General features: G+C 34.8%; 1 protein-coding gene and 1 long non-coding RNA gene across 2 annotated transcripts in view; one reads left to right on the forward strand and one right to left on the reverse strand.

The window, feature by feature from the left end:
* Positions 1 to 270: 270 nt before the first annotated feature.
* DSG1 (desmoglein 1) overlaps positions 271 to 16,222 on the forward strand; it is a 35,350-nt gene continuing 19,398 nt past the window's right edge. The window contains exons 1-6 of the mRNA XM_004422419.3: positions 271 to 318; positions 9,430 to 9,465; positions 9,776 to 9,907; positions 11,347 to 11,502; positions 13,379 to 13,523; positions 15,702 to 15,868. Of these exons, the coding sequence (XP_004422476.2) occupies positions 271 to 318; positions 9,430 to 9,465; positions 9,776 to 9,907; positions 11,347 to 11,502; positions 13,379 to 13,523; positions 15,702 to 15,868 (684 nt within the window). The remainder of the gene's footprint in view (positions 319 to 9,429; positions 9,466 to 9,775; positions 9,908 to 11,346; positions 11,503 to 13,378; positions 13,524 to 15,701; positions 15,869 to 16,222) is intronic.
* The window catches only part of LOC147915275 (uncharacterized), a 156,092-nt gene continuing 153,388 nt past the window's right edge, over positions 13,519 to 16,222 (reverse strand). The window contains exon 3 of the long non-coding RNA XR_015554288.1: positions 13,519 to 15,932. This is a non-coding gene — a long non-coding RNA (uncharacterized LOC147915275). The remainder of the gene's footprint in view (positions 15,933 to 16,222) is intronic.

Genomic DNA, 16,222 nt, shown 5'->3' on the forward strand with positions numbered 1-16,222 from the left:
GTGTGTCCTTAAGCTTTTACCTGGGAGCAATGATGATCTTGTCAAGCATTTTAGTGAGACCAGCCCAAGTTTTTAGGGTGGGGATCTAGACTGGTTATACGTACCTTCAGTCCGTCTCCCAGAGAAGGCAGAAACACCTCAAAGCCTGCATGTAAGAACATCTACTGAGAAATTATTTTAATCAGACACCAGCTGAGTGGGGGAAAGAAAAAGAACAGAGAAGAACAAACAAAACTCCCTTGGTCTTGGATGTAAGAGAACTCGGCAGCGATGGACTGGCACTTCTTCAGAACAGCGGCAGTGCTGTTCATTTTCTTGGTAAGTGGAGTCTGTTAAAAACCCTTCATAATCATTCACATTGTAAACAAGTGAGAACTTTTTAGAAAATGTTATTTAGTGTTATTTCTAGCCTAAACCCATTAAAAGTTTATGTTAATGACGAGGTGATTTTATGAACTAGATTTTTAAATAGTGTTTCTCTCTTTAATTGAAGACTCGAGATCATATTAATGCGTCAGTGTTAACTCATCGTATCACATCTCTGACATGGAAGTCATTGCTAAGTCATGCCAGGAAAATATTGAATTAAGAAAAGTCGTATCACTGCTTAACAGCACTTTGATTTTCAAATTCTTTTTTGCAGATGGGCTTTTAAACTAATAATATCACAGGTGTGTCCTGATTTTTAACCTAAACAATTTTCCATTCTTTTGTTATCTTTGCTGGTAGATTTGCTATAATTTTTAAAACATAAAAATAGTATCCGTATAAATTAAAATCATAGCAGTTTGTGACTGGCCTCACTATCCAAACAATCTCATCAGTTCCATATGTAGTTGAGAGCCATATCACTAATATCGAAAGTCTCACATTGCTAAACTCTGATTTTAATTAAAACAACATTTTTTTATTGCAAATAAAATGGTGGTATGGGAGATTTATAAATGATATAGTAGGTGAAGGAATGGCTATGACTAAGGAGTAGGTATAATTATTAAGATACTGGCTCTTACTACTGGAAAATCAGCAACGATGGTGATACAAATATCAAGTTGTACATTTGATGGTTAGACAAATGTAATGAAATGCTTTCTCATTGTCCCCCTTGTACGTCATTAGTTATCTCTTTTTAGAGATAATACTAAGTGCAACACCACTGTGTTGCATCAATTTCACTTGTGTTGAAAATTTTTAAATCGTAGTCTCTCGCACAGCAAGGTTAATGTACTCTTTGGAGGCAAGTGCCTGTTAATCGCTCTCCAATTTGGCAGGATGTAGTGCTGTGGTTTATATTTGTTTCTACATGCTTAATTTTTGAACTGGATTGTTGAGTTTCTGTAATAACAAGTTAGATCTTCTTTGATTCAAGGTATGCTGGTTAGTTTGAATTCAGTTTATTAATTGAGAGAGGTCATAACCAGTAGATTTAGTTATAAATAAGCATCAATAAGCTGGTAGCTTTAGTTCCAGGCTGCCCTTCAAACATTAGCCCTGTTCCATGGACTTTTTAATGGATCTTTAGGATCAGTTGATATCATAACTGGGGATGTGGCAGGGATTCATGAGCATTATACAGCACGTCATTTGAACATAGGAGCATTTGTGTATTACGAAATAATCAAATACTTTTATTTTTAATTTCATATAAATTTGATCCATTAAGGCCTATTATAGTTACAATTGATTAAAGTTTATTCAGATGCTTATGTACTTTCACTGAATCTATAAAATACTTTATTTCTTTATTCTATTATTATTTCTAATTAATTACATCCCATAAAATTCCTTTAAACAGCCACTTTCTAATTAATCATTCTTCAGTAAAATATATCATTTTTTCAAAATCATGCATCCTCATTGAAAAGTCTCTTTTTGTATAAAGGTTTCTGGGCATTTGTACTTTATTTTCCGAGTCTGGATATATTTTTTGTTTGTGGATTGTTTGTTGCCATATTTTACTCTGGAATCAATGGCAAGTTTCTCATATGCCTTATGAAAATTATTTCTCAAAGAACTTATTTTATTATAAATTAAAATGTTTCATTTTCCCATTATTGTAACTTTTGTTGTAAAGCATTTTACTTTCTGAGGTTTGGAAAATAATAATTTATTTTTACTACTGATTTTACCAGATGATTTGAATAAATATCCTTTGGAGTCATCTGATCTATTTTTGCTTTAAAATACTTTTTTTTATTCTGAAAATTAACCACCACTAGAGCAAACTCTCCCACTTACCTTTCTGCTAGCCTTACTATGAATGTTTGCTTTAAAAAAAAAGAAAAAAAATCTGTGTAAAGTCTTTATATTCTTCTCTGCTCAAAGTGAAAATCTACATTAGGGAATACATTTGGACAATCTTGAAGACTTTTAAGACATTTAAACAGGTAGTGTCTTTATTAATGCAAATCCATTTGCGAGATGGGCAGCCATCTATATACAAGTATGTTACATGGTCTGCTGAATACACCTGAAGGTTTTAGACCTTGTTCAAATTAGTGAGTTAAATCAGGGAGAATAAGGCTGAAGAATCTGCTCTGACAGCAACCAAGATTGCCACATGACTATTCCATTATTTAGACAAGTGTCCTGGATAGACAATAGTTTACACCTCTTATAACATTGCAAGCCAAATAAATATTATTGATTCTGCATTTCTTTTTCTTTTTTCTTTTTTTTTTTGTTTGTTTCCATGAAATTGGTATATGGGATGGGGAGGGGTTAGAGTGTATTCTAGGCCAGAGAACAATGTTACCTATGCACCAAATATAAGAAACTTCTGTAGATGGTTGTGACAATGGTATAAGGTATGCCCTAGTCATGGTAGGAAAGCAAAATACGACCAGTAGAATTTTTATAGTTCTATTGATTTCTAAAAATTACTTGCAACTTTGCCAGATCTATTAGTCAACTCAAATAAATACAAATCTCAATGTATCTTTTTCTATTAAGGCCAACTTCTGCAGCTTACACTCAAAGAACAAATAAACCTATCTTTATCTATTACCAAGAGTGATCCAATTTCTTTAGTTCATCATACCAGCCTAGCTTTTCTTTTTTCCATGATTAATATTTCCTTTCCAAAAAAAACCCCTCTGACCACCTGATAAACTAACTCCACGATTTGAACTTAGCTGAAATTATTTAGGCTATAGGCAGGAGTTTTTCAGAGTATTTCTCAGCACTCTGGCTAAAATACATAGGAAATAAAATATACTTTATTTCATAGTGCACTCACTTATTTGAACCAGACACCTTAATTCTCATAATTGTGTTCACTGATTCCTAAAGCAAGGAAGGACTAGCAAACTAGTACAGACCAAACAGAAGACAAGCAAAAGAGAGGATGTTTTATGCTTTCTTGTGCACATATTATAGTGACATATATTATAGATATTAGCATCTCAGCAAAATATTTTATAGAAAATGGAAGAGTATTTCTGTTTACCTGTTCAGTAGAATTTATAAATTGTATTTAAGCAAAATCATTTCCATTTATATGGTATTCTTAAAAGCTTTATTATTTCACTGCAGATTTAGAATCAGCATCTTCTTTCACCTTTGTGAAAATAGGGAGTTCAAATTTATCATTATTTAATTGGTTTGAGTTGCCACAGAGGAAAAACATTTTGCCATGCCTGATTTAGGTTATAGAAAAACCTAAAGCACTGGGAAATGCTGTCTGGATAAATCTGAAGGCTTGGCCCCTAAGAGACAAGATTCCCTTATTTAGCAAGGCTCAGGAATCAAGAAAAATGACACTTGTCTATACCTGGAGCATTTAATTTCAGATAACTCTTTCTCCACTATACATTCTTCAAGGACTTTGTTGCTGAGTATCCCTGTGTCCTGACAGGCGTTGCCTAACACAAAAGCGGGAAGCATGCTCGGCAATGCAGTTAGATTTATGATGCTCCCTTCAATGAGGGATCAGGGAATACCCTTACGGAATGCTGGGTCTACCACCCTTGCTGGTTCTGCTTGGCATGCAAATTCCTTTAATGGACTTAGGCAGGTCAAACTTTTTTAAATGCCATTGGCTGCTGATCCAGGCTCTCGACTGGTCTATAAGAATAGAGTGCAGCCTTATACACTTGTCTAATGAAAAACCGTATCTCCACAAATTAATGGCTGCCTGTTGCTCATAAAACTACTTAACTATAAGTTATGTGCGGGCAGGTTCTGTGTCTGATTCACTTTTGAATCCTTCATAGTGCCTTACACAAATGCAAGATTGCTCAATAGACATCTAACCAAACAAAGTAGAGGCATCCGAGGAGAATTTTTGGATAGTTTATATTTCTTCTTCCCCACACACTCCAAAAAATCATCAAGGTATTAAACACGGAAATAATAATGTTGAATTTCCCTAACATTTATTTTTATGGTGTAGTATTACATTTACTTTACATTTTATCTAAGGCTTACCATAATACTTTTGGGGCTTAAGCCCTTTAAAAGTCTTCATCCAGTGTTGGATCCACATAATACACATTTGATATGTATTTGTCAAATGAACAAACAAACTAATGAACAAATAAGAGAAATCACCCTATCAAGGTGCTGTCAACTCCAGACTGATAGCTTTTGTCCAAGTAATATAAAGGAAAGACAAAAGAGGAAGTTTCTTAAAAAAAGCAAACTATTATATTTTAGCTTTGTCTCAAGTTCATCTTTGTGTTGCATATAACAGTTAAATACATTAGAATTTGATGCCTAACAAAAACTGCCAAGTGACTGTGGAAGATCACCTCACAATTATTAAATGCAAGAGTTTTTCCTTATAAAAATTACCACTTTTAAAACAATTTTTATTATATGCAAAGAAATATAAACCTCAATATCAAAAGAAAAAAAGCTAAAAATAAAAAAACTAACGAGTATAGTTAGAGAATCATTGAAATTAGCATGAAATTTTGTGTCCTGTGGCTTTCTTTTTCCCTTTTTAATATGAGGATCAGTTCCTAAAATAGAGATGAAGGGAGGACTCATTGAGGATATACTTCAAGTAAATTATTTACTGCTTTCTTAGAATTTTTAGATTAGAAAGGGCTTCAGTCTCAAATACAGATGAGGAATTGGAGGCACAGAATGGCTAAGTGGCTTACCCCAATGCCCATATCCGGTGAGCAACAGAGCTGAGATGTACTCAGTCAGCTTGACAACCCCTGTATTCATCTCTAAGTGAATCTCCATCACAGCCTCCACAACATATATTCCCAACTTATTTCAGAATCCAAACTACTCCCCTAATTGCCAGAAAATAACCTTACCCTTACTCTAGAGCAAGGTCTAGATAATGAAGGACAATGTCCTTCAACCTCCCTGTGATAATCGATTGATTTTAATCTCCATCCTTCCTCTCTCCCTTCCCTTCTGCCTTCAAAGTCCTTTCTTTCTGCTTATTCCCTCCTGCTCTCTCCATCACAACACCTCCATCAAGTACTTTCTTTCTGAACCTCTTCTCTTTCAAATCAAAATCTCCTGCTTTCCTCTTTCTCCACCTTCAAAAATCCACATTTCCCTCTCCCAAAATATTTCCTTGGACACTACATCTAATTCTACTATCACATCTTTCTGTTTCCTTTTATCACCAAATTTCTTGAAAAAGCGACCATCTGGATGTACTCTTCCTCTTCATCTTATTACCCTATCCCTTTCAGTCAGGAAGGGTCTGTTCCACCCAACTAAAAGCATTTTCCTGAAGGTCACAGAAAACCTCAGAATCGCCTCAGGATTCACTCTGCTCAATATTTTTATAACATCTGACGTCTGTTCACACCCCACCTTTCAATTCTCTCTCCCTTTGGCATCCATGACATTGCATTATATTTTCCTCCTGTTTCTCTGGGCACTTCTTTTCTATCTCTTTTTTTCTTTCTTGTTTACTGTCATTGTTCCCAGTTATGTAAATGTAAGAATTCCCCTAGTTTCATTCTCAACCACAGGCCATTTCTTTGCTGTATTTTCTACTTAGGGATTTCAAATTCTCCCATGATTTCAACTACCCTACCTGAGCAGATGTCCCTCAAATCTATATATCAGGCCTGAACTATTATTCATCAGGCTGACACATAGTTCAAATTGCTGATTATCTTTACCTGGGCGTTTCCCTGGCATCTCAAACTCGATGTGTTCTAACCTGCTAAATTCTGCTACTGCCTTGCTCCCAATCTCCCAGTTGAAAACTGCCATCACCTGAGATTCTTCCCTCTCTTGACTCCCACATCCCGTTTGTTCTGAAGCCTTGTCAATTTCAACCGCGTAGTCTCTCTCCCTTGATCTTTCCTGGTCTGTTCCCACTGTCACCGCTCTGGTTCAGCGCCTCCTCATCTCTGGCTTACCCCAATGCCCATATCCAGTGAGCAACAGAGCTGAGATGTGCTCAATGCGATGTAGAAGACTCAACGGCTCAGTGGCCTGTAATCGCTGCCTCTTCTCACTACTCCTATCTATTGTTGTCTGAGTAACCTTTTAAACCCACAATTTTATCATGCCTTTCCCACGATCAAAAAAAATCAATATTTTCCTACTGCACACAGAGATTTGATGTTAGAAGTGGAAAGGTAACTGTATATAATTTAGTCTGCAACTGCCATTTTACAAATGAGAAAAACCTAAGAGAATTTAGGAAGTACATTGAAAGTTTTCTGACTCTATCAAGTGTTATTTTTATCTCATTATTTTGGCCTTAAAAGTCCAAGAGTGACTGTTTTAGATTTTATTCTAGACTCTGAGCAAAAGACAATAAAGTTATGACAACACAACATAAATTTAAGCAGACTTGGCAGTTTTTTAATTACTAACCCAATTGAGAGCCTGACACTATGGTGAAACCTATTTGCTCTTCTGCCTAAGTTGCCTCTCATGGGAAAAAGAATGAGCCAGCTTCATAAAGTTGGAAGGTTTCTTAGTCATCCAGCATAGTTCAAAACAAACAGCAGCCGCTGACACTTCAGTGTGGTAAGGAAAGAGCAAGACAAACAATAGATGCATGCACAATTCTGTAGCTATGAAGAAATGGCTTCCAAACAGACAAACACACTCCCACTCACACCCACAAACAAATGAGAGAAAAAAGTACTCATGAGTTCACAAGTAGCAAGGAGTACACATTTGCATTAACACCATTTCAACTCTGTGCCCAAGAGGGACTCTACAATAACATTTCCATTACTTGTCCAAACCATGTGAACCATTTACTTTTCTTTTTTCCCCTAGTATTACTATTATTGCTGTTGTTATTATTGTATATAAACATTTCTAACCATAAGGATAATATGAGATTAGATTAAAATCAGAATGTTTTTGAATTCTCAAAGTTGTAATATCAATTCTTTTCAGTATATTTTACTTAGTAATTTACTTGGGATAGACTATCTTATACTTTATTGTAAAACTCACACCTCTAGCACATATTTAGGATGAATTGTGTTAGATTGTATTTAGCCATAAATTAATATATAAACCTCAATTTCCTCATCTGTAAAATGGAGATAATTATAGCATTGATCACGTGTACTTGTGAAGATTGAATGCATAGATTTCTCTAAGCACATTGTCTAGTACCTGGTTATCATTCAGTGAATTGTAATGGTGATAATGATAATGGTTAACATTAAATATATACCATGAGTATATAATGCCTATAATAAAAAAGTTTATATTACTCATATTAACCATAAATATGAGTTATAAATAAATACATATTTTCTTGAATTATCAATTATGGCAATTTTTAAAAAATATGTACTTGGAGACTAAAATTTTATTTTTATTTAATAGTGAAATTGAAACTAACTATAAAAAGTAATTTGCTGTATTTTGAGATTACTATTATTAGTATTTTTTAAAGTGCAAACTATAATTATCTTTTATCAGTGATACAGAAAAAGTCTGTGATAACAGTTTTTATACTTTGCAATTCTGAAAAATTCAATTATAAGTTGAAAATTTCTTATTTAGGAATAAATAAAAACTAAGGATTTATGTCATCTTTAATTGATTGTAAGTGTAATTTAAAACTTAATAAACGCAAACTAGCCTTCAGAGCCACACCTAATTTTTTAGATAGATACTTCATAATGTCTTAAGTATATTGATATATTAAACTTAATATATGTCTGTGTTTTTAGAAAAGCATTTGGTTTTTAGAGAAGAGTAATATAAATTATCCTGAGTTTTTCCCTACAAATCATGTGTAAAGATCAGGCCAGAGCTGAAACCAGGCAGAGCTCTGTTTGACTAGCTCACTCGTTTGCCAGAGAAATTGTTTAATTCAGGAGAAAAGACTAATGAAAGTTGCTTACCCAGCAATTTGTCCCTATACTCCTGCACTTTCTTCTGCTTGCTATGGAAGCGTGCATTTATAGTATCTATTTCATTTAGCGCTAACAATAAAACATCAACTATGATTTCATTTTTACATAAAGGAAAGTATTTGCTTTTTGTTTTGGAACTTTTTATTCTCACATCTCAAGGCAAGTGAAGAAAATTATCAACATTTTCAAGAATCCTAGAAAAATCTTCCTTCTAGAATTGGAACGTCAAGGAGCAAGTATTTTGAAGCTTTCTGGATGTTTTCCACTTCATTTCCTTTCTTCACTCCAAAATATTTTTTTTCTATTCCCTTCTGTGGTTAGTCTGATTCAGAAACTAGAGTCAATTGTTTTAGCATCATGAGTTATTGATGGATATCACTGAATAGCATCAGAGTATCTCCAGCTCTTCGGTCACAAGATTTACTAAGAGAGCCTAAGTTCCCAACCTTCAATCTCCCTGGGTTCTAGCTTCAAATGTCCTAGCTCATGTGATTACATGCATCTGCAAAGGCTAAGAATAAAAAAGAGGTTAAAAAATAAAAGTAATCGGGGCTGGTCCCATGACTTAGTGGTTAAGTGCGTGCGCTCTGCTACTGGCAGCCTGAGTTGGGATCCCGGGCGTGCACCGACTCACCGCTTATCAGGCCATGCTGAGGCGTCGTCCCACATACAGTAACTAGCAGGATGTGCAACTATGACATACAAGTATCTACTGGGGCTTTAGGGAGAAAAAGGGGGAAAAAAAAGGAGGAGGATTGGCAATAGATGTTAGCTCAGGGCCAGTCTTCCTCAGCAAAAAAAAAAAGAGGAGGATTGGCATGGATGTTACCTCAGGGCTGATCTTCCTCACAAAAAATAAATAAATAAATAAATAAAAATAAAAGTAATAAAAAGAAGAAGAGAAAAATTGAAAGGTAAAAACCAAAAGGAAAGGAATCCTTAGCATCATCATCAGACCTGAGAGAGAAACCAGATCTACCTGCTCCTGGAGTGAAAAAATAATTCTGGTGACTCACAAGACTATTGTTTGATTTTTTTTAAAGGAATTGAATAACATGAATTATAAAGCATTCAATTAAAAATTAACTACTACTATTATTTTTTATAGGTGGTGGTGGAAGTTAACAGTGAATTTCGAATCCAGGTAATACATAGCAAATCTATTTTTTCAAATTAAAAACAAGGAAAATGGTTTGGAAGTTACAACATATTTTCCAAAGAAAATTCATCTCTATAAGTAAATTTAATGTTATGCTAAAAATAACAGATTATCAAAATTGCCAATTTTCTCAATTAAACAACCTCCCCTTCTGACATTACAATTACCCTCCTCCTTCAAAATCTCCAGTGGAATGTGAATTATGAATAGAAGTTAATGGTTTATTATTACTCATAGTAATAGTGCTATTATTAGTAATAACAATGAGATTATTACTTTATACTGCCCATTCAAGGTAAGAGATTATAATACTAAAAATGGCACCATCAAGTGGCATTCAATCAGAAGGCAAAAACGTGAATGGATCAAGTTCGCTGCGGCCTGTCGTGAAGGTGAAGACAACTCAAAGAGGAACCCAATCGCCAAAGTAAGTATCAGTCCCAAAGCATAAGATCAAAAATCAGAATGGATGGGGTTAAAGTTTCAAACTTTAAATATTTTGTGTACATATCTCACTGAGAATTTATGGTACAAAACAGAATTATTGTCATTCAGATTATGAAAATCGAAGCCATTAAAAGGATACATTAAGAAATTTAGGCACTCAGGTAAACAGTTAAACACTGACTCACCTCACTCGTGAAATTAATACACCCAATCATGTGTTACTGCAAACTCCAGATGAAAAAAGTATAGTGGTTTAAATAATGAATTCAGCACTCAACACATGCAGAAGAACTATTTCAATGTTACTCTTTCTGCTTTACAATCTATTAGAATTGAATTCCTACTTTTTGGTTTATGAACATTCACAATGTACCTTCTTTCATACTCTCTTTTCCTTGATTTTCCCTTATCTTCTTTTGTATACACATACATATATACACACACACTCAGAAACACATCCCCACACACAGATTCACACATATACAAATATATATATATATACACATAGACACACATACAAATATACACAAATATTCACACAGATATACACAGAGACTCCTCAGTAAGATTTGCTTACAGTCATTGAATATTTTATTTCAAAGAAAGAGTCCTGGTTTCTATAACAATTTATTTGGGGTGGTCTCCCTACTTTTCTGCTAATATATCCTCCCCATTTTCAGAATTAAGAACTTCTACACAGAGTTGGATAACTCTTGTCACATACATAATCCGTTTAAAACTTTCTTCTAAAACTTTATGTCTTAAAAAATTTTGGGGGCCGGCCCCGTGGCTTAGTGGTTGAGTGCGTGCTCTCCGCTGCCGGCGGTCCGGGTTCGGATCCTGGGTGCGCACCGAGGCACCGCTCCTCCAGCCATGCTGGGGCCGCGTCCCACATGCAGCGGCTGGAAGGATGTGCAGCTATGACAGACAACTATGTACTGGGGCTTTGGGGGAAAAATAAATAAATAAAATCTTTAAAAAAAAAAAAAATTTTTTGAATCATAAGATCAAAGTTACATAATGACAACATTGGTAAACTCTTTAAGAAGGTAAGGAGTTCCTACTCTAGCCCCAGTGCTGGCACAGAGCCTGAAAATAATATGATCAAATTGTAAATGTTGAATGAATGGATGAATGAATGATTTAGACTTTGATTTATTAGAGGGATATTTTACTTTTTTCTTATTTGGTAGAAATAGAAATTGAATTTGTTTCATTATATTGTCACTTACCACTGATAATATGAGAGCTGTAATTATTCCACTTACCTAGGAAAATAATTCTCTATTATTTCCAGCATTTCCCAAAAGATAATAGGGGCTCATATTTAACAATTCTTGAGAAAGATAGCTGTCGTATATCAAACATAGCACTCTTTATTTGCTCCCTGTAATATTTTCACTTGTACTTTTTCTGCAGATTCACTCAGATTGTGCTGCAAACCAGCAAGTTACATACCGCATCTCTGGAGTAGGAATTGATCAACCACCTTATGGAATCTTCATTATTAATCAAAAAACTGGTGAAATTAATATAACATCCATAGTTGATCGAGAAGTCACACCTTTTTTCATTGTAAGTGGGCTCCATGTCAACACATATGTTCAGGCCTAAATTATTTTTGGAATATCCTAAGCTGAGATCATACTTGATTGGATTTCAGGAGTCTCAATATTAGGCATTTTTGGTTGTCTCTTAATTCATGAGCATCCCATAACTCAATAGAAACAAAGAGAAGATTAAGAGAAAGAGCAGTGTTTCTCTTAAGTGCCTTAGCAAAAATGCTAACGTCTGGTCTGTCCCAGTGGTAAACTAGCGTATTTGTTTGGAAGGGTAAACACCTAACTTTTTCTTCTTTTTCTTGAATTCAGTTGAGAATGTTGGTTCTTTTTAACTCTGATGCCAAGTGATGATTCTAGAGCTCTAGGGTAGCCTTTTCTGAGTGAACATACTTCAAACTAAATTCACATTGCTCAGGCTTACCTGAGGTCAGAAGGTGACTTAGGAATACGTCAATTCATCCTTAACTGAACCTCACTCCATTCTTTACAGTGGCTGTGACAAAATTTCAAACTCTCAACCTCATTTTCACTTTAAACAGCTGATCTGGTGACCAACTTCATTAAAAAGGCTGAGGCTCTCCATCACAAACTCCCACAATTAATTCTCTCTTCTGGGGCTGGCCCCGTGGCTTAGCAGTTGAGTGCGCGCGCTCTGCTGCTGGCGGCCCCGGATCGGATCCCGGGCGCGCACTGACACACTGTTTCTCCGGCCATGCTGAGGCCGTGTCCCACACACAGCAATTGGAAGGATGCGCAGCTATGACATACAACTATGTACTGGGGCTTTGGGGGAAAATAAATAAATAAATAAAATCTTTAAAAAAAAAAAATTCTCTCTTCTCCAGTTCAAAAGTGTTCTATATTAAATGCAAAAACAGGATTGATTTTCTGCTTTTTCCCACAGCTTCTCCCAAGAGATTTCCATTGTCTCATAATCACCTGTTTCTTCAAGAACCTTATTCCATCAACTTTATTTTTCATCTCTCTCCTGCTCGGTTCATTAGCTGCTTCTATTTCCATCTATCATCATGGTCAACCCTTCTTAGTACTTCAAATAAGAAATGAAAATAAAGAAAACCTTCCTTGATCTTGTAACCTCTTCTATTAAAACTGCATCAATCCATATCCCAAAACACCTTCAAAGAGTAATCCATGCTTGCTGCTTTCACTCATACTGCTTGTCTGTATTCCTCAGACTACTTTAATTCCTTAGTCTTCTATTCCAAATCTATATTCCTGCCTAATCTCCCACAATATTTCCCCGCAAATTCTAAATCAGCATGCCAGCCTATTGGCTTTTCTCGAAGCACAATGCATTTTTATATGAAATATACCACATAGGTGAAATAGTACACATTACACTTATGTTCACGGCAAATATAAACAATAATAATAGTACAAACACCCACATAGCCCCACCTAGGTTATGAATGCCGTATTTCTTGAAGCCCCCATGTGACGCTCCTTTACCACGTCCTCAAACTCCCAATAGTCCCTAGTCCTAATTTCAAACAATGCATTTTCATCACTCCATTTCCTTCCTCACATGAATCCCTTTGCTTGGAACACCCCACCAATCCCCTGCTCTACCTGTTGAAATTTTCTTTCTAGATCTATGTCAATCATTATATCCTTATAGGAAGTCACAGAATTTTTCTTCTTCCTTTATATAACTTATCTTACTACCTTTTATCAAACAATATTTTGAGTTTGTGTTTGCCTCCCCTTGTTAATTATAAGTACTGCTTGTGCCTACATTCTAGTAGGAAATAATATGTTTTACTTTTCTTTTAGTTACCCACAGTGCCCACCCAGCATAGTGCCCAAACAAAGTAAGAACTTAAGAAATACGTGGTGCACCATATAATTATCGCTCTTTTCTCTCCTAGATCTATTGCCGGGCTCTGAATTCACTGGGCCAAGATTTAGAGAGGCCTCTTGAGCTCAGAGTCAGGGTTTTGGATATAAATGACAACCCTCCAGTATTTTCTATGTCTACTTTTGTAGGACAAATAGAAGAAAATTCTAATGCAAGTAAGTAATTTATTTTATTAAGTAAACAAGAATATATTGGCTTCCAGATCACTCTTAACAGCCAGGTAACTAGAGGCTAAACTATCTCAAGGTACTACATCACAAACGTAAGAGATGAGTATAGAAAAGCACACAGAACAGAAAGGCATGAGGAAGTCTCCATAATGACTTTCCCTTCAACAGCAGCGCTAATCCCTCACACACAAGGAGCAACTCCAATATAACAAGGAGGATTTTCTTATGTAACTCATACACCGGCTCTGGAGTAGATTCCTAAGGAGACATTCCACAAGTGCTTTGCACAGAGGTGGCAGGGGCCCTGGGAGGAGAATTTAGCCTCCCAGCATGACTGCTCTGAAGGGCAATCTCATCCACTTCTGTTCATACTGCTTTATTTATTTTTTTTTAATATTAACTATTTTAAAGTCACTGGTAAAAATCACTTCAGTCAATCTGTTTTGTGGCCATAATCTTTAAGAGCTTTCGTTGACAGCAAATAAATGCAAAATAAGAATTGCTTCCCCTTCTTATATATGATTTACTAAATATAGGTTTTGTTTGCTTTTTACTCAAGTCACTGATTTTATGTATTTGAAATGCATTACAAACCTAATCCTGTTTGGCCTACCATGCATATTTAAAGCTGATTGTCTCAAGTGGTGCTAGTTGAGTGGTACCAGAAAACCTATAAACTAGAGAGAGCATTTGCCTGCAATAGATTTGACAACCTACAGGTGCAATGGTCTCCTTATGGATTACTGTAAATGGCAACGTTTTAACCGCCAAATATTCAGTCACTTGGGAGGCACAGAATATTAACTGCTTAGCACACCATTGAAGATTATCCTAAATATAGTAAAAACAGCAGAGATGATTTCTCATATGAATTCAAAACATCAACTTAGCATAGTTACTTTTAAACTTTAAGTGGTATAATTTCTTACAAATTCAAAAATTCCTTACATTTTACTGCTCTTCATTAAAATAGTATAACTATACTTTAAACTTTTAAAAATACCATTCTAAAAGTGTTTGTTGTAAAAATTCACACAATATGGAAAGTAAAAATGGAATAGAAATCCGTTCCTTGTTTTCTCTAGTACCATTCTTCAGAGCAAACACTGTCATTAGCGACTTATGCACATATATTCTACAATTATATAAAGATATATAAACATGTTTTTGGAAACAAATGGAACCATATTTTACATACTAATCCATAACGTGAATCTTTATTTAAATATATTTTGGACATATTTCCTCACTAGGAAATATAGACGTCTTCATTCCTTCTAACGGTTGCATCAGATTTCACTGAATGAACATACCAAAATTAATTAATGAATTGCCTAGTGAAAACATTTAAAAAATCATACTGAAATGAATACACACAGAGAGAGAGAGAGAGAGAGAGACATGGGAGATACTCTGGTGAATTTGTTTCTATAGACAGAACAACTGTGCTTGAACGAGTTCGAGTATAGAGAAGAATTCTAGTTGATGAACACTGGCAGGTTTCCACATTCTCCAGTGTCCTTCATCAAAACTGCTTAAAAGATTAAGGGAAAAGATGAGGAATAGGACAAAGCATGTAGTTAAGCAAGCATCTCTTTAAATCTACTAGTTACCTAGCACTTCACTAGGAACCAAGCAAAACAGAATAATAATATATATTTATTGAATGTCCATTATTCAATAGGAACTTCATATAATTTTCTCTGATTACACTATTTAATTTGCTACTAATTCAATGAGGATGGTACTATTATCATCCCCATTTATAGAAGTGGAAACTGAGGCCAAGATCATATAGCTGGAAAGTGCTAAAGTTGGAAAAGAGTTGGTCTTAATCATTGTGTTTAATATCATTTGTTTCACCATAGCAGCCTTAAAAAAAAAAATTATACTAGAATAAGAAATGGAAAGCCAGAATAAAACATTTCTCTGTTTTCCAACTATCAGTAATGTCTAGGTTCCAAGTAAAATGTAATCTTTTTGTCAAGGCAAAGGTATAGAAAGGAGCTAAGATATTGATATGTTGAAGAAGTAGAAAGGGAAAATAGTAGAGTGCACATTATATGGACCAACTAACCCTAACACCTTGTTGGAAAAGCATTATACTATACTATAACGAAAAAGCAAACTGTCCATTGGCAATCAATTTTCTTTGATTTCTAGACACACTGGTGATGAGACTCAATGCTACTGATGCAGATGAACCAAATAATTTGAACTCAAAAATCGCCTTCAAGATCATAAGACAGGAACCTTCTGATTCACCAATGTTTATTATCAACAGAAACACTGGAGAAATTCGGACGATGAACAATTTTCTAGACAGAGAGGTAATTTCTTTTTCTTTGAATGGGTTGTTAGTCTCAAAGGAACTGATTCTGAAAGCAAGAGTACCTAAGAGAGAAAAAAAAAACAATATTTTAAAATTTTAATTACATAACATTTTCACATATGGTAATGACATAAGAAATCTCTTTAAAATGAAAAAATGGGAATTCCTCAAATACATTTTATACTGTCATTTTTCATTTAATTTAATTAGGATTTGCCTCAATTTGAGAACACTGCATTTTGAGAATACATAAAAATATACATAAGGTAGAAACAAATGCTCCATTTTTTTAAAAAATTGTGTTCCATAATGAAATACATTTAAGAAACAATTGCTATTATGTCCCCCATCT

The sequence above is a fragment of the Ceratotherium simum genome, chromosome 14 (genome assembly GCF_057802395.1).
Source record: "Ceratotherium simum simum isolate JZ-2026a chromosome 14, ASM5780239v1, whole genome shotgun sequence".
NCBI classification, from domain to species: Eukaryota; Metazoa; Chordata; class Mammalia; order Perissodactyla; family Rhinocerotidae; genus Ceratotherium; species Ceratotherium simum.